Source organism: Varroa destructor, unplaced genomic scaffold (genome assembly GCF_002443255.2).
Source record: "Varroa destructor unplaced genomic scaffold, Vdes_3.0 BEIS01000001.1, whole genome shotgun sequence".
Lineage (NCBI taxonomy): Eukaryota > Metazoa > Arthropoda > Arachnida > Mesostigmata > Varroidae > Varroa > Varroa destructor.
The window spans coordinates 37,393,973-37,415,892 of NW_019211454.1; the positions used below are offsets into that span (position 1 = coordinate 37,393,973).

At 41.7% G+C, this 21,920-nt stretch overlaps 1 protein-coding gene across 3 annotated transcripts in view; it reads left to right on the forward strand.

Moving 5' to 3' along the window:
- The window catches only part of LOC111244063 (uncharacterized), a 58,459-nt gene extending 36,835 nt beyond the window's left edge, over nucleotides 1-21,624 (forward strand). For all 3 annotated transcript variants that reach the window (XM_022790645.2, XM_022790655.2, XM_086977426.1), the window contains exons 2-37: nucleotides 589-711; nucleotides 1,316-1,463; nucleotides 1,793-1,868; nucleotides 2,438-2,580; nucleotides 2,935-3,114; nucleotides 3,338-3,597; nucleotides 3,773-3,979; nucleotides 4,532-4,894; nucleotides 5,117-5,926; nucleotides 6,207-6,716; nucleotides 6,870-7,337; nucleotides 7,447-7,731; nucleotides 7,891-8,306; nucleotides 8,547-8,852; nucleotides 9,065-9,266; nucleotides 9,509-9,657; nucleotides 9,969-10,125; nucleotides 10,394-10,488; nucleotides 10,821-10,890; nucleotides 11,022-11,622; nucleotides 11,931-12,490; nucleotides 12,686-12,880; nucleotides 13,086-13,826; nucleotides 14,091-14,280; nucleotides 14,443-14,581; nucleotides 14,700-14,777; nucleotides 14,969-15,120; nucleotides 15,331-15,500; nucleotides 15,614-16,678; nucleotides 16,942-17,540; nucleotides 17,753-18,113; nucleotides 18,337-18,778; nucleotides 18,957-19,482; nucleotides 19,613-19,729; nucleotides 19,893-20,088; nucleotides 20,202-21,624. In XM_022790645.2, coding sequence (XP_022646380.1) covers nucleotides 640-711; nucleotides 1,316-1,463; nucleotides 1,793-1,868; nucleotides 2,438-2,580; nucleotides 2,935-3,114; nucleotides 3,338-3,597; nucleotides 3,773-3,979; nucleotides 4,532-4,894; nucleotides 5,117-5,926; nucleotides 6,207-6,716; nucleotides 6,870-7,337; nucleotides 7,447-7,731; nucleotides 7,891-8,306; nucleotides 8,547-8,852; nucleotides 9,065-9,266; nucleotides 9,509-9,657; nucleotides 9,969-10,125; nucleotides 10,394-10,488; nucleotides 10,821-10,890; nucleotides 11,022-11,622; nucleotides 11,931-12,490; nucleotides 12,686-12,880; nucleotides 13,086-13,826; nucleotides 14,091-14,280; nucleotides 14,443-14,581; nucleotides 14,700-14,777; nucleotides 14,969-15,120; nucleotides 15,331-15,500; nucleotides 15,614-16,678; nucleotides 16,942-17,540; nucleotides 17,753-18,113; nucleotides 18,337-18,778; nucleotides 18,957-19,482; nucleotides 19,613-19,729; nucleotides 19,893-20,088; nucleotides 20,202-20,429 — 11,277 coding nt within the window. In that variant the 5' untranslated portion in view covers nucleotides 589-639 and the 3' untranslated portion in view covers nucleotides 20,430-21,624. The remainder of the gene's footprint in view (nucleotides 1-588; nucleotides 712-1,315; nucleotides 1,464-1,792; nucleotides 1,869-2,437; nucleotides 2,581-2,934; nucleotides 3,115-3,337; nucleotides 3,598-3,772; nucleotides 3,980-4,531; nucleotides 4,895-5,116; nucleotides 5,927-6,206; nucleotides 6,717-6,869; nucleotides 7,338-7,446; nucleotides 7,732-7,890; nucleotides 8,307-8,546; nucleotides 8,853-9,064; nucleotides 9,267-9,508; nucleotides 9,658-9,968; nucleotides 10,126-10,393; nucleotides 10,489-10,820; nucleotides 10,891-11,021; nucleotides 11,623-11,930; nucleotides 12,491-12,685; nucleotides 12,881-13,085; nucleotides 13,827-14,090; nucleotides 14,281-14,442; nucleotides 14,582-14,699; nucleotides 14,778-14,968; nucleotides 15,121-15,330; nucleotides 15,501-15,613; nucleotides 16,679-16,941; nucleotides 17,541-17,752; nucleotides 18,114-18,336; nucleotides 18,779-18,956; nucleotides 19,483-19,612; nucleotides 19,730-19,892; nucleotides 20,089-20,201) is intronic.
- The last annotated feature ends 296 nt before the right edge of the window (nucleotides 21,625-21,920 follow it).

Consider the following 21,920-nt stretch of genomic DNA (forward strand, 5'->3'; position numbering starts at 1 on the left):
TGCCTTTTAGCTTAGGCCTATTCATTAATATTTATACGAGAAAGATTATACTATTTTTTTACTGTTTTTGCACAGAAGAGCTTATAGCTTTGTGCCGAAGAGCAGAAGCTTCTCAACGATACACTTTGTATAGATAATTTCGGCACGCTGTAAGAGTCAAAATTGCTTTTCGCTACGCATAATCTACTTTTTAGTTCTATTTGATACCTAAATTTTTAATAAATTAAGTTAGAAATCTTGTAGATTTCATTCGGACACCTGGTATTCATTTCGTCTCGTTAGTAGGACCCGTGTTTGGAAACAGGAAACGTGCGTGTCCTGTACGCAGTTAATCTGAAGGCACCTATGAGAATAGCCTTCGAGCGTCTGTGGCATATACAACAGATAATCGCGTTACCTGCAAGCGCTGTTTTGTGCAAAATCTAGAGATAAATGGCGTAAAATTACGTCACTGGAATTCTACGAGTGCTTGTAAAACTAACAGACAATTACCTGATAATAACTAAACCGTGTTTTTAGACGGGTCACTATAACGTAGGCTGACTAGTGCTTCGAACGTGTGATTACGCGTATTATTTGTTTTTATAGGCACAGTAATGCAAAATCGGTGACGAAACATTCAAATCCTGATTGCTCAGGATGACATCGGGCTCAGGAGAACAGCTCCGGCTGGTCATTTGGAAAAATCTGTTGTTACGTAGACGGAGACCGGTAAGTACCTTTGAAAGGGGCCTCTTTACAATGCATTCGTAAACAGTACGATATATACCTCTCGAACCCTAGTGTCATAGACTAGTGTAAGAAGTAAAGTACATAAAGCAGGTTCGTCATAAGAAGCATGTTGTTTTACATTACGTGTCTATTAGATCCAAGTAGGTTTTGCGATGTAAAAAACTAAATTTTTCTTCCAAAGTTCTTTAACAAATGCCCGCGCAGTCCCTTACACAGTAGTTAAACATTGTTCTTACATGGATTAGGCAACGCGTTTAAAACCTTGGGTTTATGAAACCCAAAGGTTTATGAAATACTATTGAAACTATATATATATATATATATATATATATATATGTACTGCAAAATAGATGTGATTAGACAGAACAAACTGTGAGGAGCTATTAGCTTTGGTAATGAATTTTCAAATCGAATTTTTTTATACTTACCTTAGCCGGTACGAGTCTAATACTTTATATATACAAGATTCCCTTTTTTATTTTCAGCACAGTAGTTGGCGAAGGATGGCTTATTGTATACTGAATGATACGAAAAGGCTTGGGATAAGCAATGTAATAAATAAAATGAATTTTTACATTTTCAGATAATTTTGAGCCTAGAGGTGCTATGGCCAATAACTATCTTCGGCCTCTTGGTGGGCCTCCGGATATTGTTGCCCGCGCACCACCAGACTGCGTGTTACTACAATGCCCGTGCCCTTCCCTCGGCCGGGGGTCTACCACTTTTACAAGGTATGGTTATCTGATTTTTCGGCAATATTACGAAGCATTTTCCGCCTAAACAAATTATGCCTGAGCTTGTAAACTTCTTTCGTTCATTACTAAAATAAGCCCCTATTCGAAAATTACTGTTTGAGTGTTTCTCACATCGACCATTCGATACTAATAAAAAGCATAGTATAATGCGTGTTCACCGTGACCGGTTTTCGATTAATTACTTCTGTTATATGTGACGCCCGAGAATAGCTTTCGTTGCTTATATTCCCATTTATACTATTTATAAATTGAGGAGCATCTTCGATTCAAGGAACGCCTCTCAACTAACCCTTAACAAATTCCAGGACTTATATGTAATATCGACAATCAGTGCCTTAACCGGACGCAATATGAGGATATACCGACCTACCCAGGATCCAAGTAAGCTCACTCAAATCCTAACTGACATTATCAAAGAAACAAATAGAATACTGTATCTAGAGGCCTAATAAGTTCGTCTTAACTTGTATTAATTAGGTAGAATTAACGTAAAACTTCATTCGAACTCTTGTACTTGAGCATCAGACCAACCTTTTGGGGAAAAGTGCGTATAAAGTTACTCATATGTTTTTTCTGGATATTCAAAAGGTCCCCTCAGAAAAACAACAGAAGTAATCCACTAATGAAATTGAACCTCTGATTATGTATTCATTAGTGGATTGAGAGAAAGGATAAACGTTTGATAAAACAATGCGAGCTTGATCCACTCAAGGTCGTTTATATGCTCTACCTAGCTGTTCGCGAAATTCGTTAAATATATTAACTAGTACTGTTGGTATGAGTTTATTTATTTTTTGCGATTGCTATCTATAAGCGTTTTGAATTGTAGAACCAAATCTTTTTTCCACCGCCATATAATCCGATTTTAGGTCTTGCAGGCCGGCCTAATAGGCTAAATTAAGAGAAATAGGTGATCCGAATATCAATAAAAAGACATACGTTTTTTGCAGGCTGGATTCGTTAGTTGGGACTGTATCTCCACTGTTTAATAACGAGCGGCTGCTCGGTCTAGCCAGAGAGCTTCCAACGTCCGCGCGTCTTCTGGATGCAATCGGCAACTTGCTTTCCCACGACACTGTCAAGCAACTCCTGGGTAAAAAATATTTGATTTTTTTCGGTAACAATAATTTCATAAAGATCCTTATACATTATTTTTTGTTTTTGACCTGACAAACTACGCATTTTGACAAAGATGTACTACATGTAATAGAGTGAGTGATTAGGGCTACAAGATTCTTTCAGTATCAGTAAAATATTTCAGTATATAATCCGGACTAATTCAACTATTTGATTATACTAATAATAATATTATTGTTATTATAATTAGGATTATTATTACATCTAGTGGTAACAAAATAATTTTGGTATAGCTCTAAGATTTATGCAACTTTACCGCCATGACAAGTAAAACCAAGTAAGACGTAATTTGTTGTGCACGTCCTGATAGTTACGGGAATTCCTGTACATAATCTTGCGACGGATTCTGATGAGGTACGCGCTGTGTTTGTCGAGGCCCGAATGCCCCTGGACGTCATTAATAGCCTACTTGCATCTCGACTTAGTCTACCGTCACTTGTGTACGGACTCATCACTAAGCATGCTGCCTGTGACGAGCCACTCATCAAAAGTGAGTACTATGTCATGTCGGACTGATATTAACGTGTATGCCTTTCCGCGCCCAATTGGAAATTTCGTACGTTGAGGTCCTAAAAGGGTAGAGATTTCAGGAGGCGACGTGAAGTACAAGCCTTAAACAGTTGTTGGAATCTGTGAAGCTCAAATTTCCCTCAAAGGACTAAGCAGCTTACGCGAACAAAATGTTAACCCTATAGAGTTTGATTGTTTTATAGGCATTATCATCTCATCCGATCCTCGTGTTGCAAGAGAGCTCGCCAATCTTTGTCCTTTTAGTGACGACTTCAAGGAAGGTCTGCAGCAGGTATTGAAGGTCGAGGAAGTGATTCGGCTTATATCAGGTACAGCAGAAGCTTTGGACCAACCACAAATGGCTATGCAAGTGGCTGAACTGACTGATCTCGTGAAACTCGCAGCGCGGTTAAACTTTGGATCAGGAAATCACTGGTCGGAAGTTGTTCGTCATTCTGCCGACGTAAGTTGATCCCAAGTACATTAAGGGTATCGCATATGCTTGGAATCATGTAGTCTGTTTACAACTGAGATGTTCTAATTATAACAGTTTTAGTAGAGGTCTAATGCCATTAGCTGATGCTAGGATCTGTATACTTTAGCGAACGTATTCACGACGACTTCTTACCTCATTTTAGGTGCTGGCTCATTTATCAAACAAGGCGAACATGGCGTTTCTTCGTGAAGTTTTTCGAGATTGGGGTCGGACTATATTCCCCCAAATGTTCATGGATATCAACTTAATTGCCGATACATTAGCAAAGAGTTTCTGGACAGAGCCGTCATCAGTGTACAATGACACGGAACTGCAAGCATTTGTGATTTCATTAGATAAAGTCATGAAGGTTTGTTATAAGACTTTTATCTTTCTAATGGCAAGATGTAAACTCGCTTTAGAGAGCCTTGTTATTACACTGAAGTAATTTCTTAATAATATTATTTTTAATTTATTTTCAATGCGCTCAGCTATTACTACTATGTCAACAAATTTTCAGAATTGCCTCTTCGGTATAGCACCAAAGGTAAATGTTTAGCCGAGGTGGGTTTTGCCGGATTCGTCTAGAGTTTCTACGATAGACCTAAAAAATGGCTTTTAATTTTTTAATTTAAAATAACAATTTATCAACGCTGAAATCTGAACCATCTACGACCTTTTATTCACGGCTGCCATCACGACACACTCGAACAGATATGCATTAGCTACCCAGACCATCGCGTTACACGATAGCATATTTGACAGAAATACTGTGTTGTTAGGTCATTCCTAGATGCGCTAATATTGCTGACTCTCTAGACCGAATTATGACCTAACTTAATCATTTAAGAGTTGGCACTATAATACATTTATATTGAACAATAAAGCCTAAATCATTAACCCGACAATTTGGTTTTTTTAGGCTGTTTCTTCATCTAAGGGAGCAGTCAGTAAGGTCTTCACTGTTCTGTCGGGAAACGTAGCTGATATAGCGCATAGCTTGGATTTAGACGCTGACTGGGTCAACATTGTGACTCATTGGATTCACGCAGAGGCTGCAGCGGTATCAAAGTCGCATACGTTTCCATATTTTCTTCGTCTCGTTGAAGCAGCAACATTAACTCTCAGTGATCCGAAGAGACTTGCAGTGCTCCTGGAGCGCCGCCATGGGGCAGTCCTTAATATTGACAGAGATATATGTGACCCCGACGTATTCGGTGACTTTATTTCGCATTCCGGCGAGGCCAGTGAAATGTCAAAGTATGCCTGCGTTTTACTTAAAGAGGTAATTGCATTCAACGCGTTTTTATTAAAAAATATAATCATTACCCCTCTACAATTTTTTACATAATCTATTAAGCTATCGCAGGGCTGCTAATAACCGGTTTGCTAGCAATTTGTCCTTCACATTTTACGCTTACAACTTGAGTCTTTACAACGGTAACCTTAGACCACGCGCATTGCTTGATCGTAAAGGCAAACATCCTAATCGGACTAAGTCTTGCAGGTTGTTCCTGGTGTAATCGACAAACTGACTGGTGCTGTTCGAGCGCCGTACCAAAAGGCCACCGAAACACAGGCGCAGGACGCTATCGAAGGCGTATCTTTACTTGTTCACGCGCTTTTCAAAGCGGCTCCATTCGATCTCCGTGCAAAGCTGGATAGCGCTATAAGTGCTTTTACCTTTCAAACTTGGCAGGACCGAGACGAATCTGGCAGGATTAATGTGGTGGCAGCCGTTCTACAGTTAATTAATGACTTCCTCAAACAGATACATGTTGACAATCTTGACTACGTCGATCGAGTAATTGGCGCAGCTTCTTCGCTGGTCACCATACTAAACCGACATATCAGTGAGATATCCATCAAAGGCGAGGTATCACTTTCGTCGACGTTCGGGGTGGTCTCTCTCCAGAGAGCCGTCAATCTAATTACTGACAATATAGATGTCATTTTAGAAACAATAGACAACCTTCTAAATCGGGGCGTCAACCCAACAGTTCTGTCTGAGTCTGCACACTTTTGTTCCACTGAAAGACCCCTATCGAGATACCTTCTGGAAGATACAGCTGGCTTCGGTGATTTAGAAAAAAGGTTCTGCGCAGCAGTTCACCAGATTCTTCCAGAAATATCGAGCTCTGGCCCCACCAAGGATATTTTCGCCGTCTTTAGTGGCGTGACACCAAGTAATGTTACCGATAGCCCCGTCTCTTGGAAAGAGCTCGCTGATAATGTTGTCGAACTTAAAACCACACTGTTGGAAAGCGTCAAATTAAACGCGGAAGTCCTATTAAGTGGTCTGAAGCCCGTTAGAAAAGTGAGTATCAGCCTACATTTTCAGGTTTTATGAGGGATCGACTAAGTTGATGAGGTTGGAAGTTCTCCTGCCAGTTCAGCCAAGGTTTTTTAAATGAAAAATAATTGAAATTTATTAATTCAATATCACGTATATCTATGAAATTATATTCAGAGGCGGTAAGTTATTCATCCTAGTTGAGTGTCTATATTAAATGCGTAGATTTTTTATTAGTAAACAAGAGGATGCCTATACAAAAAAATAATGGTATTCTTTTTATCTGTGCTTATTCTCCTTGCAGTTTGCATCAGGACTACGGGTCCTTTTCGCAGCTCCTGCTACAGAAACGGAACTGTTTCGTCTTAGACTTCGACCATTAGAGTTCCTTTTAAAAGCCGTGACTCCCAAAAGTGCCATAATTCCGTTTGCTTTGCGTCTCACGAGAGAGCTAACCGAACTGAATGCAGATCCCCCTACAGCTTTTCATAACTCTGCTAGTTTAGTACAATGGGCAGAGAAAAATTTACCAATTTTTGCCGGCTCCTTAATCGACACCTTAGATGACTCTGAAAAAGTTAAGGCACTATTTAATACCGGAGCATCAGGTATCTGTGAAATGCCAGTAGCTAAAATTCTTAAATTACCAGACAATCGAGACATGCAGGCCAGAACAATGGAGGCATTCAGTGAACTCTGTGAAATTCTGGGTACATCAACAGCAACTACGGAGGACATCGTCCCCTTTGAAGTTGTGGTACGTCGTCTGCTCGACGAAAGTGCTACATATCTAAGTCTACTTAGCTCGAGACAGGTTAGTACCTTAGCGATTCAGTCTTAACATCACAACTTACTCTCGTCTTCCTGATATTGTTATTATGTGGGTGTATAAGATTTGTACATTAAATTCGACACCCATCGACAGCATAGTTCACCATATTAATTCAGATATGAAATTTCTTTTCAGGCGTATAGTCAACTGTTCAAAGCTGTTACATCGATTAATGCTCTCGCTTCTCAAGCGGATGCCTCGAAGGCCTCGTCTATCGATGATCTCATTGCAAAATCGCTCTCTTCCTTAATATCTGCGATCGGTATATCACCAAACACTATGGCTCTCGCCTCATATAATTGCTCCGTCGAACGTGCGCTACGTGTACAAAAAGGGAGCTTTAGAAGTTCCATTTGGACTTTATTGAAGGACTCAGCTAGCATCGCCGGTGACAGCCTGGCGGTTTTCATGCAGCCTTCCAAAATGAAGAAGGTGGTACCGTTAATAAACACATGGATCAGCAAAGGCGGCTTTTGTCAAGGAAACGAGACTTTTAATCGCCTCAGTTCTCTCCTCGGTATATTTCCCTCCAGTTTAGCTAATTTGAAAAATGTGGTTTGCGTCAGCAGTGAGGAAATCGCCGAGGAGTTCCTACCCTGTGAGGTAAGGCGCCTCCCGTTGTCATGTTGTATCACTTCTGCAGATGAAATTAAACACAGGGCCGATAATACATAAACGTAATTATACATTTTCGAAACTGTTAACCTTACAGACTGTCACGCCCGCACCGAAACTTCTTGACGTCGTAACAAATGCTGTTCGTCAGCTGAGCAACTCCGGCGGCTACTCAGTACAGTCCAGTTCATTTTCGCTTACCAGTTGGGCAGATGTTGTCCTTGGTCTCGGAAACCTGTTTAGAAATGGCCTGCTCGACCAAGATCTTGAAGATCTATCTTCGTGGTTTTACCTTCTAGACAAAGTTCTCAAGCCGTATCCTATAATCGACAGTGAGCTAAAGACAATAATCACAGCTGCTGGCTCTTGGGCAAAGCAAACTGTGAGTACAGGTTGTTTTTTGCAAACCTCATTGGATTCAATGGACTTTTCGCATCGCTACAAACACTGGCAGACAAATTCTAGGAAATGAAAACGACAAGTTTTTTATCATACTAACATGTGTTTGTTAATTTGCATTTTTTTTTTGTTATTTGCGAAGCTCTCAAAGAAAACGGTCAACAGCACAGACCTTTCAATGGAGTATCGTCGTCTTTTTGAAATACTTAAGTCCGCTACGGGTCGAACAGCTCTCGAAGCAGCCATGTGGTTTGTTGCTTCGGCCCAAAAGGGCATTTTCGACTTTTCGTTCAGTTCACTGAATGAAACGTTCAGTTACCACTGCGCGATACCAAGTACTGAGGTTACAAGGCTGGCATGCCACAACGAAACGCAAGCCATTGTACGCCACTTACTGACCCGAAATACAACGATAGCGGATGTTCCCGAGATGACCACGGAGGAGGCTGCAAAGAACCTGTTTGCCCTACTCCACAGAATCGACAAAACAGCCGCTCTGAATTTAATGGATGCTTTCGAACATGAGGCAACTAAATACCAAAATAGGATTCTCCATGGGTAGGCTTGTTTAAATGAATGGCCTTAGGCACTTGTATGCTCTAGTTTGTGCTGAACCAAATTGTTTCTTGGTGTAAATTTTTATGATAGGTTGAGTCCTGCTATAAGTTAGGGTATTACTTGCACTCTTATTAGTTCTAAGTCGTGACTTCATTTGGTAATTATCGGCGTACTAGCTACAAACATTTCGCGTTGCAATTCGTGTTCAGGTTAACAAACATTTTTTCGTAATGTTTCTAGGCTGGGACGTGTGATAATGTCTTCATTGTGGTGGACGCCGCTTCCAACGAAGTTTTCGGGTCTGATTGATTTCGCCTCTATGCTCAACCAGATAATCGAAGCTCTGCCATCGACAAATGTGACCAAATTTTTTATCGACGATTTTGCCTCCGCTTCGGCGAACTTTTCACAGTTACCCGTTTCTGATAGTCGGCCTCTGATCAAGTTCTTGATCAGAAATCTCGTCCCCATTTGGGCCGGTTCGCACAAGTCTGAAACAATTCTACTGAATTTTTGGAATAGCCAGGATCTACTCGCTAAAGCTATGTATGTATCTAGCCTTACAGCAGAAACTTGCCACGTAAATTTTTTTTAACGTATTGGCGATCCTGGCCAAGTCTCTATAACATCTTAAATTTTATAAGAAGCTTATTTCTTATACTATATCTACTAGGTGTTTTCCTTACCGCAAGCACCAAAAATAACAACGTTGTGAGATATAACCATAATATATTGATTGCTATTACAACGCTCTTCAGATATCCAACTACAGCTTGTGCGGAAAACGGTTCTATAGGAGAAATGCTGGACCGATTGGAGTCGCCAGTAAAGATGGTATGTGCGATACCACGGACCGGTTTACAGGAAGCTTATCGTCATTTGATGAACGTTGTGCTTCCCGTAATAGCCGCAAATGCTACCAAACGGAGGGATATTTGTCTACCAAAACTCTGGATTGAGGTAAAAGTGTTTCTTTTATAACGTGTCTAGTCAGCCGGTCTGTGTATTAGCAAGAGTTTCATAATGCCTCTGGGCTACTCGCAGTGTCTATAACCAAACTTGATGATAAGTCACAACAGATTGAATGAATTGTATGGGATCCCAATTGGCAAGACATAGTCTTCCCAGTCCTAACACGGTGACACCAGTGAGTACCTCGAGCTTAATGTTTATTCTGTTCTTCGGTTGGCTACTGATTTCAGCTGGCGAGTTGGTCCCGTGTGAGTACAACGCAAGCTGAGCTTATCTTCAAGTGCGCGACAGATTTACGTTACTCTCAAACCACTAAAGAGGCGGTCCATATAGCACGCACGACGTCTCACTTAAGCAAGCTCGCGTCGAAATTTTCCAAGTACGTGATGATTCTGGTAGTAAACGCTCATGCTAATTAGTTTTTTTTTTATTTTTACCAAATTTATATGCGTAGAAACTGTATAGCCCAACAAAATTTTGCCCATGTCTGTGCGAATAAGTCGCTAATTGCCCTTAACAACAGATTCTCTAGTACGTAACATTAAACATTATCTGTTCGTGAAATAAGAACTGTGTTCTATAGAAGAAATTCACGGCTAACCACATAGGAACATGGGCTCGCATGAGAATATTGTAGCTATAGTGTCGATAAGTATCAACGCGTCTAATCGTTCCATGTTTGTTTTTTAGGCTCCAGAAAACCTTGAAAACAGGTATGTCGCTTGATGCTCTGGCCAGCCAACTTCCTTACATTGCACGCTTTGAGAACATCGTCAAGGACCGCAGTCTTCTGGAACAGTTTACTGCTGATGACCGTACAAAGGAGATCGTCATTAATTTTCGATGGGTATGCCACTATAATTAGTTATACTCATTAATAGGTTATTAGTGGCATCAAGAGCCTTGAACAGATGCTTAAGGTGATACGAGTTCAAATTATGGTTTTTTTTATAACGCACCTCTTTTATGACGAACTGTAAAAATAAATCCACTCTTATTTTATTTTTGCGTTCCGACGTACTTTAAAATATTTTTGTATTGGGTATTTGTTGCTCATTTTGATTAAGTTAAAAATAGTTAAAGCATAAGTTTGAATTTTTCAACGTATTTTCCAGTTGTCACATCATCGGTCACCATCTCGTATAAAGCGTCTATTTTGTAGAAACTCGAAAAGCGCATTCATCCTATTTCCCGAAGAAGTATATCCGAAGTGAGTTGGTCATACAAAATAATTAGATTTGACGGCACATTATACAACAAACGATGTAAGCAACCAGATATAGTAGACACGTCAAAGTCTAGCTTCTATAAAGGCCACAGGCGTGAAGACTGATGACGTTTCGTAAATGGAGAAGTGGAAAAAGTGGACCGTAACTGCCAGTCGTGAGGATGGTTTTTGCGTTTCAATTTATCAGTATCAGTTTTTTGTGTAACAGTAGCTCAGATACTGATTTGGTTGTAAAGAGCGAATCATCACTATAATCACGTTTTTTTTAAAACAAACTCCACGGATGAGCTAATTCAACGAATTTTCATTCACAGGAGCTTCTGCAATGATCATTTCGTGCACAAATTTATCGACGCCATAGATTTCCACAGACTACATTCAGAGGTATACTCATCTGTCTGCTAAGACGCGTATACTTGAATCATTCATTTAATACAATACAACTCCTTAGACATAGTAAATATATTCTGTGTTTAATTTTCTAGTATATTCTATCATGATGCGATTTGTTTTAGATGCCTGTGTCGCAGAACAAAAGCCTTTTCTCCGGAACCTGGCTTCGTCCATTGCTGCGACCCCAGATTATGGCCGCGATAGAAAGCATTGCTCGGTACGCACTGCCATTCATTCAGCTTGCTGAGGAACCGCTTAGTCTGGACACTGCCACTGCACTCCTGGTTTCCCTCAAGGAAAGGGAGCTTGAGGAGCTGTATCAAGCGTTCGAACACCTAGAAGGTCCAGTTAATGAGGCGTTCGGCGGAAGTGAGACAGATGCACTTGTGCACGCGCTTCGCCGGGCTATGGGCGCTATCGCTCAAATGGCATCGACAGGACTTTTCGATGTCCGCTTCAAAGTGTCCGAGGTTCTAAACGATCCTGAGTCAGCTAAAAAAGCAATTATGGACGCGCTCGGTACTAGCGCCTACTTTGTCGATTTCATTTTAGGGATGAAGTTTGACATTTCAAGCTTTCTTGTTGATCTGCATACCCGTAAACTAACGTTCGTTAACGTTGTCAGCGATCTCACGCTACTCAAGAGGGCATTTGGCATGTCACCCACGTCGACGGTGTTTGATAAATATTCGAAAGTACTAAAACAAGCTGTTGATAAACTAGGTTAGACACTGGTGCCTACTTTATATTATAGAGTGTAATATATATATATATATATATGTATGTACGTGTTATATAAGGTCAAGTCATTAACAGACCAGTTGAGATTCTTTTTAACACCACTTGAATTTGGCAACATCATTCTGGTCGCTACATGCAAAAAGCAAACCATATGTTTTAGGTCGTAAAGGCCGAACGATCATTTACCATGATATTTTGCTGAACATAACACTACATTCTGCGAGCCAAAGTTCTTACATTTCCAAAACATACTTGATCCTAAGAGTGCGAGAATGTATATTTCTTTAAAGGCATACCACCCAATCCGCTGGTGACAGTTGCCCAACAAAAGTTGCTCAAAAACGTGGTTGATGTTCTTCTCGAGAAAGCCCTTCGGAAGAACGATCTGGGTTGGGATCACTTAGTCGCAATATTTTCGGCATTCACTTCGGCCCCAGATGTAATCCGCGATGCAGAGACCCGCTTCGCAGTCATTAAGGACATCGTTGGAATTGAGACTATCAAGGGTCTTGCGAATCTTAACGTCTCCTCTAATGGGGTGCGGGTTCTTGCCCATCCAGTCGCGTTGAAGCTTATAGGAAAGCTCGTGTGCGGTCGTCCTCTTCGCGCCTTGGAACAGGAGTTCAAAATTCTACAGCCCTCGAACAAGGAGCCACAGCTTAATGAGATGGACATCGAAGAGCTTCCAGATGGTTTCTGCAGAACTGGATATGAACAGGTTATGCGATTAACGGGAGGCCCTATTATTTGGGGATTTCTCAAGCCAATCCTTCGAGGAAAACTGCTTTATGCTCCTGACACGGAAGAAGCGAAACTTATTGTCTCCGAAGTTAACAAAACATTTCAATCGGTGCGTTCTTTGGATAAATTAACCACACTTAATCCAAGTTTGAATCCGAAATACTTACACAGAACATGTCCGCACTAAAAGTTCTGTAATTCAACTCAGATAGAGAATATCAAAGATAATCTATCAGATATGGAACGTTATTAGGGCCTGCCAATCTGTGTGCAAATCTGTACCAAATTATCGCTCTCATTTCAGATTGAAACTTTTCGTGATCGCTTATATGAGTGGGGCGATGCGTCAAATGGTCTCAAGATGATATTGGGCCGAAAAGACGCAATCACCAATGTGAAGGATGCTTTATTCTCTTCAGTATTAGAACCCATAATGAAGAAAATCCTACCTGACGGGATGACTGCTGAAGCATTTGACTTCCGAAGAGTCGAAGAAGAGGTTTGACCTATATAACTTGTGTACATCTAAAGCTGAGTGATTGATACCCATGAATTGGTAGATAGTCCTTGTATAGCTGTACAATCTATTGTGCATATTTATTAGGCCATCATTATTATTATCGATGACATCGGCAAGCATGGACTTGACTTCCTCTTGTTATACTACTGAATACTTATTTTTGCTTTGCAATTAATTTTCGCAGGTTGGAGATGCCGGTGGTTTAGTTGACATGTTGCAACTTGTGGCAAAAATTTCTTATTGCTTCACACTCGACCGCTTCCAAGGAGTTGACACAGAAGCTGAACTGGAGGTGTTGGCGCCGCAAATGACGCGCCGCAAGGAGTTTATCGCGGCAGTTGTATTTGATGGTTTTCAAGAAAAGATTAAGAAACGCATTCAGGAGCCATTTGGTAACTCTAAACTAAAACCAGCTGGCCGAACTAAGCGAGGTTTTTGGGAAATGATCGGTTTCGTCGATGACAACAGTGAAGCGCGGCTCCCTCACGAGATCAGCTACAAAATCCGTATGGATATCGATAATGTCCCACTGACACATAGGCTCAAAGACCTTTTTTGGAAGCCTGGTGCAAAAGCCGATTTCTTCGAGGACATGCGATATCAACGTGGCTTCTCTCAAATGCAGCAAATTATTGATTCGGCTATCCTCTCCGTTCTTCGACGAGAGCATCGAAATACAACGACGACAATAACAGAAGAAGTTCCACTGTTACCGCCATTATTTGTTCAACAGTTTCCCTACCCGTGCTACGAAAACGACACTACTGGACATTTGCTTAAATCAGTCGTACCAATGGCATGTCTATTGTCATGGCTGTTCTCTGTGGCGTTCTTAATCCGTCAACGGGTACTCGACCGGGAGCAGCACCTACAGGAAGTGTTAGCTGTAATGGGCTTGAAGCCGTGGGTGGATGTGACTGCCTGGGTGAGCATTTTCTATAAATTATTTCATTATAATTTTTAAAAAAACAAGTAATCCACTAACGATAATTGTCATTGGTAAACTAGACTAAATTTCCTCTCCACTAGTGGACCTGTACTTGATTTTAGGATAGCTTCGGACGTTTTTCTATATCGAATTTTCCAAATTCTATTACATGGTTAGCTCTGTTAGAATTAAACAGCAATATTCTAAGCATACGAGGTAAAATCAAAATGGTAGGAGTATGTGTTTGTGCGTGTGTTTCAGGTTCTCCTTTCAGGATCAATATTTTTCTTCATAGTTCTCGTGACGACATTGTTGGTATCCTTCATACTGCCCAACTCAAATTTCTGGCTCCTTTTCATATTCTACCTCGCTTTCGCCATGTCTATATTGAGCTTCTGCTACCTCATATCGAATCTACTGCAGAGTAATGCCACCCTGGCTGCTCTCACAGGTAAGTTACATATGGGGTCTTCTGATTCCACATGGTGTTTGACCAGGCCGATCGATTCACAGCGCGGTGCAGAAATCCCAGTTACGTATATACATATAGGGCATATGAACGACATCCTATACGGGGCGTTTTAATGCATTATTTCTACATTCTCACTTACAGGCACTTTACTATATATGATTTCGTTTATACCTTTCATCGTGACGTTAACATCCGAATCAGTACTCCCACTGGGAACAAAGTTGCTGTTGTGCATATCCATGAGTTCGGCGTTCTGTTACGGCTCTCTCTATATAACCAGGTAACTTGAAGTTATCCGACACAGCGTTTCTATGAGCGAGTTTCACGGATTCGATCTAGCAAAACAATGGTTTGCTTGTTACGTTGTGTTAAATCTAATGGCCATAATTTGCGTCTAGGTTCGAACAACAAACACTTGGTCTCACGTGGAAGACGGCATTTTCCAGCCCTTTAGCAGGAGATCACATGCATTTCATGTACGTTCCCCCAGACCTTTATCTTCCTTATCATATTTATGTTTTTAGGATTGGTGACCTTTGGACCATTTGTATGATAAAAATAACTCATGTTGTGGAAACGATAGTCGTTTAGGATCAAGCATTTAGAAGACAATATAAATGCAAGGCCAAAAGCATTCTAACAAAGGTACTACAACAAAATGTTACAGGTACGCTCTGGGTATGCTAAATTTGTGTACAATTATCTACTCCCTATTCGGCTGGTATTGCGGTTACGTCTTTTGTAGTAACCCTATTCTACGAAAAAAATGGTACTTTATATTCCAGTATGAATTCTTCTTTGGCGACCAGTCTGATGGAGGTAAGCATGCTATAACAAAATAGCATTTTTTGAATTTGAAAGTGCTTCATCTTTCTGAAAGCACCGAAGACCCTTAGCGTAGATAAATATTACCGATAGTCCAATATCGCTAATGTTGAATCACTGTACAGGAGTTGTACTCGACGACAACATTATGAAGCAACGTTCAAGTATTGCTTTGGTTATTTCTTATGCATATGTTCGTTCTAGGGGACACGATGTACATCGATAATAAGGCGGACGGTGTAACAATCTCAGACCTTGTCGTTCGCTTTGACTCTGGGAACACTGCCGTCAATGGACTTACGTTAAACCTGCGTGATGGTGAAATTACCTCGTTGCTAGGCCAAAACGGTGCAGGAAAGACGACAACGATTCGAGTACGTTTAACGAGGCATTCAATTGTTGCATTTCTAGTTTTGAAAGCAGAATAGCATAAAGTTTTTACTTGAGGCCGTCTTCATGTCACTTAAGAATTTTTGTCGTATTACAGGTACTAACCGGCCAGTGTCGTGCAACGGGAGGGCGCGTTCAGGCCTATGGAATTGATAGCCGTAATCTGAGAGATCTTCGACGCTTGATCGGCTATTGTCCTCAATACAACACACTGTTTGACAAGCTAACTATTAGAGAACACTTTCAGTTCTTTGCTAGACTAAAATGCTCCGGCTTCGCTTCAGAGGAACAGATCGAAGGTGAAGTTTCGACCATGCTTCATATGATGGATTTAACGCACTTGCAGAATCGGTTATCATGCGAGTTAAGCGGAGGCCTACAACGAAGACTTTGTGTTGGTTTGTCATTTATTGGCGGGTCGAAGCTAATCATTCTTGACGAGCCCACCAGTAGCGTTGATCCTGTCGCCCGGAGACAAATCTGGGACCTCGTACTGAAGTACCGGAAGCGGCGAACAATTCTTCTAACAACCCACCACATGGATGAGGCCGATATTCTTTCAGATCAAGTGGCTATCATCCACAGAGGCAATCTGCTCTGTGAGGGGTCGCCAATTACACTAAAGACACGTTTCGGCTGTGGCTACCAGCTGGCCATTAACCGAAATTCCGGCAGAGGTTCGGATTCGGGCCTGTCGGCTAGCGACGTCAGTTTAACTTCGAATAATTTCTCCGTCGATCTCATTGATGACATACGAGAGTTCGTTCCCAGCGCCCTCATTGCTAGCGACGAGGCTGATCAAATGGTTATTAACTTACCGCATCGCTCAGAGCAGGGAATAGTGTATGATTTCGCAGGATTATTTGAAAAACTTGACACGACAACTTTACTAGGCTATCACGGTTTCAGCAGCTATCGTGTAACGAGCACTACACTCGAAGACGCTTTCCTTAACTTGTGCTCCGACAGTAGCGTGAACTGTCCTACCGGTTTTCAAATCAGTCAGGAATTTGAATCTGCTGGTTCGGACGGGTCGGCGTCTCCGGTGTGGGACTCAGCTTCGACAAACTCGCTCTATCTCACGTCTAACGATCGCATACGCGGCTCTCGCCTTCTGCTGACGCAACTGCAGGCGTTGCTTTATAAACGCTTTATGCACTCAGTAAGCAAACGATCTGAATATATGTATGTATATGACATGGAAATGCATGTTTGTTGTCGTAGCGATTTAATTTTATTTGTATGCTATTGATCTGCGTCTTCGTCTCCTTTTAATATGATTACCGCGGCAGACGGCTATCTTAAATATTGAAATATCTACGAATGGCTCCTATTTACTTATGGAATGCTTGCTGTACTTTGACTGTGATTGGATTTACGTTAGTATTAAAAAAATTCCTACAAACTATCATTTTGCACTTCCAGATTCACAATTGGAAAGTGTTGTTTTCGTCTGTAGTAATGCCGTGTCTGTTCATTGCGTTGGCCATGGGTATCACCTCCTTGAAGCCAGACAACATCAAAGAACCCTCGCTTGAGCTGCATATGAATTTGTACGGCAGGCCGGCCTTATCGGTACTCAGCGGTCAGGCAGGACTGCCTCTCATGAAGGAACTTCTTGGGGAGAACATAGTACGGCTTGATGGTCGCATGAATGTATTGCCACAAGATGGTTTCTGCCCCGCTGTGGATTGGGCCTGGAAGACCTTAGATTGGAGTTCCATTAACACGTTTGACGCTTTTAACAGTTCGCAAGTACTGTTCGCCCTTGATCCTTCTAAGGTGGAACTTACTGACTACCTTTTAGCTACCTATGCAGAATTTGCCGACAAACGGTACGGAGGCTGGTCGCTAAACCGGGAACACATAAAGATTTGGTATGACAATACTGCCCATCACGCATTGCCAATCTATCAAAACCAAATAACAAACGCGTTTCTAAGAAAACACTACAACAATTATACCATACGCGTGTCTAACCATCCGCTTCATCTTACCCAAGAACAACTTGGTCGGGAGACATTGTGAGTATGAACGTTGGATCTTCTTTTGACATTTTGCTTGAGGAGCTAGGATCAGCTAATTTATCAAAACCGAAAATGTGCCTGGCACCGTTTCATAAATCCACATGTTTGACATACCCTTCGCGAACTTGAGTCGTAATGTATTGGTGCATTGATAGGATGTTTCAAGGGCGTATCTCCCGTAGCAACTAATAAGGTGATAAACATTGCAGCCTGAGTAGACTAGCCGATCTGGGCGTTGCATTGGTCATCCTTGTCGGATTGGGCTTCATTCCTGCGTCAGCCGTCATCTACGTCGTTCAAGAGCGTGCCCGAGAGGAAAAAACGGTGCAACACTGTTCGGGTGTCGCCAAACCAACATACTGGGTATCGGTGTATCTGTGGGATCTGATTGTTTTGCTGATATGTATTGCACTGTGTACAATCGTCATTCAGATGTTTGCTATCCCAATCTACGTCGGTCGTTCGAATTTTGCAGCCTTTATACTGCTGCTTTTCCTATTCGGATTCTCTTCATTGCCACTTACTCAGATTGCCTCACATCTATTCAACGAACCCTCGATCGCATTTATGGTGTGTATACTGGAACGGGTGACAGGGACGTTCTGTAGAGGGAGTTTAGTATCATTGTGGGCATATAGTTTACCTAGCCCATACGTTAACCTTCATTGTACATCTAGTTAGTACAAATGCTGCGCAATAGTGCATCAATGATATAGATAGTATGCTCGCGCTACCTTACGTCAACTCTGTATGTACGAACACCTAGTGTAATTTCTTCCTTAACATTCAACAGGTTACATACTGCCTGAACCTGTTCTTTGGACTGTCAATTTTCCTCGTGCTTCTTCTGTGCCAAGCCACTACCTTCGACGTCGCCCACTTATTGGGTCTCTGCGTTCCACAATACGCGTTTATTCAGGGCATTCTTGTACTCTTCAAGAACCATATTACCGCTGACATCTATGACATATTCGACCAAGACGTCTATGAAGATCCCCTCCACCTTCTTTCGGCGAATTACTGGATGATGTTGGCTGTTGGAATTGTATGTTTCGGTATCAACGTCCTGATTGATTGTAACGTTTTCTCAATGGCGAGATTTCGCCGACGGAACGAGCTCGTCCTCCCTCAAGACGAGGACGCCGATGTGATCATGGAACGTAAACGAGTTATATCGGCCATAGGCGAAGACATTTTATCACTGGTTAATCTCAGTAAAGATTACAAGTCTTTCGGTGAGTTTAGCGGTCTTTCTCGAAAAGCGATCGACTTAATGTGTTTAATATTTCTATCATTTTTTTTTTTACATAAACGGATATAACTTCTCATGTATCACAGAAGGACAATATTTAAGTATTCGTAGAGGCTTCTATATTTCTAGGAAAAAGTATATCATATTGATTTTGCTCTTAGGTCTATCCAAGCCTCAACGTGCGGTGGACAATGTCTCGTTTGGAATTGGAAAAGGCGTCTGCTTTGGATTAGTAGGGCTGAACGGTGCTGGCAAAACCACCCTTTTTAAAATACTTACGGGTCATATCCAGCCGACATCGGGACGTGCCTTCCTCAAAGAGAAAAGTGGAACATACCGTACACTTGCGGAATTGAATAACCACGTTGGATATTGTCCGCAGAGCGATGCGGTCGACGACCTACTTACTCCAAAACAGCAGCTTACCATTTACGCTCAGCTAAAAGGTATACCAAGCCCTGATGTAGACGAAGTTGTCCTTAAAGCGCTCACCATATTCCGTTTACAAGACTTCGCAGATAGGCCGTGCGTGGCGCTAAGTCGAGGTACCCGGCGGAAAGTATGCACAGCCATGGCATTCCTTGGAGACCCGCAGCTAGTGCTTCTCGATGAACCCACTACGGGCATGGACCCAGTTACGCGCCGTTTGCTATGGAACAGCGTGCACAAATGCGTCGATTCCGGAAGGCAAGTCTTTGTTTGCACAATGGATATATTTCGTAGGACTGTTAAATACTGAATAGTTCCACAGTACGCGTACATACACGCGTAGTAACAGAAAAGTGAAAATGTAACGATAAGACTTTTTTGCTCGCAGATCAGTATTGTTAACATCACACAGTATGGAAGAGTGTGACGCATTATGCCATCGTCTCGGAATTATGGCTCATGGCAGGCTTCGCTGTATTGGCTATCCAGACGCTCTCAAATATAGGTGAGTTTCCCACATTCTAAAAGGAGGCGTATCATGCTATATCTCTTTGCCATATTGCGTAATTCTGCTGTATCTATAACCGCACAATGTCTTGAGGTCCGCTCAGTTTGCACAACCTTCCGCGTATACAACTGAAGATTGATTGAACCCATCTTGGTCTTAGGTTTTCGCAAGGGTACACACTCGCCCTTCGAATCGAGCCCGGCAGCGAGCAACAGGTACTGCAATACGTAACGAAGCGGTTTCCGTCGAGTCGTGTCAAGTCGCTGCACGCAACATCGCTTCAGATTTCGGTGTCTTCTAAAGAAGCGTCACTTTCTACCCTGTTTTCACTGCTGCAAGATCCTCGAAGTCGGCAGGTGAGCAGAACGTGTGCACGCCAGTCGGATATATACCTGATAAACTGAAATATAGATACGTGGGTTTGTCAGTTAGCAGTGCAATGAGTCATTCACCACGTTTATGCTTTTAGGCGGGGCTAGTGGATTTCGCGGTCCAGCAGACTACGCTCGATCAAGTGTTCGTCGAATTCGCCTCACAGCAACGCGGAGACGACGACGACGAGGAAGCGTTCTCAAGAGTAGCCACCGTATCGTCTTTTGGGTCAGCTTCGTATCAACAACTGTCATCGAAAGAGTCCGGTGGCGGTGACGACAACTGTCCAAATGACGAATCCTATATTGATTCCACTCATTTTTAGATGACGATGAACATTGTCGGCCCTCTGCCAGAACCCTGACATCGTCCTGCTTCTTTGTTCCTCTTAAAACAGTTCACTGTAAACAGAAGATGTTGGCTGCATGCGCGGCAATTTTCCTACAGCGTCAAAGTAACGTAAACGTATTTGGTAACCAGCTAAACGGAGAGCTGACCTACGTTAAAGGTATCGTGAACACAATAAGTGGGAATAGGAAGAGGAGTGTGCAGGCAAAGCAAAACATTGCCAAAAACAGATAACGATGTTTGTATAAATACTTTGGATATTTCACTCGATGTGGCGCGTTGCCGTTATTAGTAAAGGTAAAACGGACTCATATAGTGTTGTACAGCGACTTGGAGGTTGCAAAAAGACAGGAAGTACACTACACTCGTACCATCGAAATAGAAAAGTGGATAACTATCTACTAATTACCACCATGAATATTTGATTTGGCTTTTAAGCCGCAACGTCTCGTCTTGCGATTACATCGAAAGTGTCGACCTATAAACATAAGCAAGAAAAGTATTTTATGAAAAAATTCGTTGTAAATACAAACTAGATGACCCCATATTAATATCCGCATTTCCAGAGTAAATTTTTAAGATTTTATCAAAGTGAAAAGGCTCAACTAGATGATTATGATATGATATATATGTTTTAGTTGCAATTAAATGTATTAAACAACTAGTTCTACTAAGGCTGTATACATTGTACATAAATAACGAGTTCATATAGAAGACTTTCAGCAAGATTAACAATAGCAACTGCGGACAATAGCATTCAGAAGATGTGGCTCAAAGACGTTGCCTTGTTCGGGATCCAGAGTCCAACCGTAGAATATGTCTGCGTTGTTAGAAATACGTTAGCGTAGGGAATTTGGTAAATCTATAATTTGCCGCTTAACTGTGTTAGAAAAGCTATCGCTGGCTAGCAAGTATACCATTAGGTTCCGATGGATTTTGAAAAAATCTATGAAACGGTCACAAGAATTTCAGCAACGAAGTTCACTCCGTCTGTATTACCTAATACGCTACACGAGGACAAAAGATGCTAAGCTAGATGGTAAGCCTTCGAGGTGAATGAAATACTGTTCAAAGATTCTGTGATACTACTAAAAGGCGCATACGAAACGCGCTCAAGTCATAAATGGCAAGTTAATAAATAGCGACGATTTCTATTACACATAAATACTGCATACACATCAGCCATTATTGCTTACCGATAAATTTGCATTAAAAAAAAATGAATCACAAATGGAGTCGCAAGCTTGGTAGCTGTTGAACATTGTGTCACTCTATCTAGCAACTAGTCCGCTCGTCCGTTTAAGGATTGAATGGTCGTCGATCTGTCTCATAACGGCCAGAGCTACCGTACAACGGAGACATACAACATCTGGCCACTTGAAGCGATGAACAAAATGGATCGTGGACTTCAGTATTTTTTTCCATGAGACTAATCAGCTTTTCGTTCTACAGCGTCGGCTATCCGTCG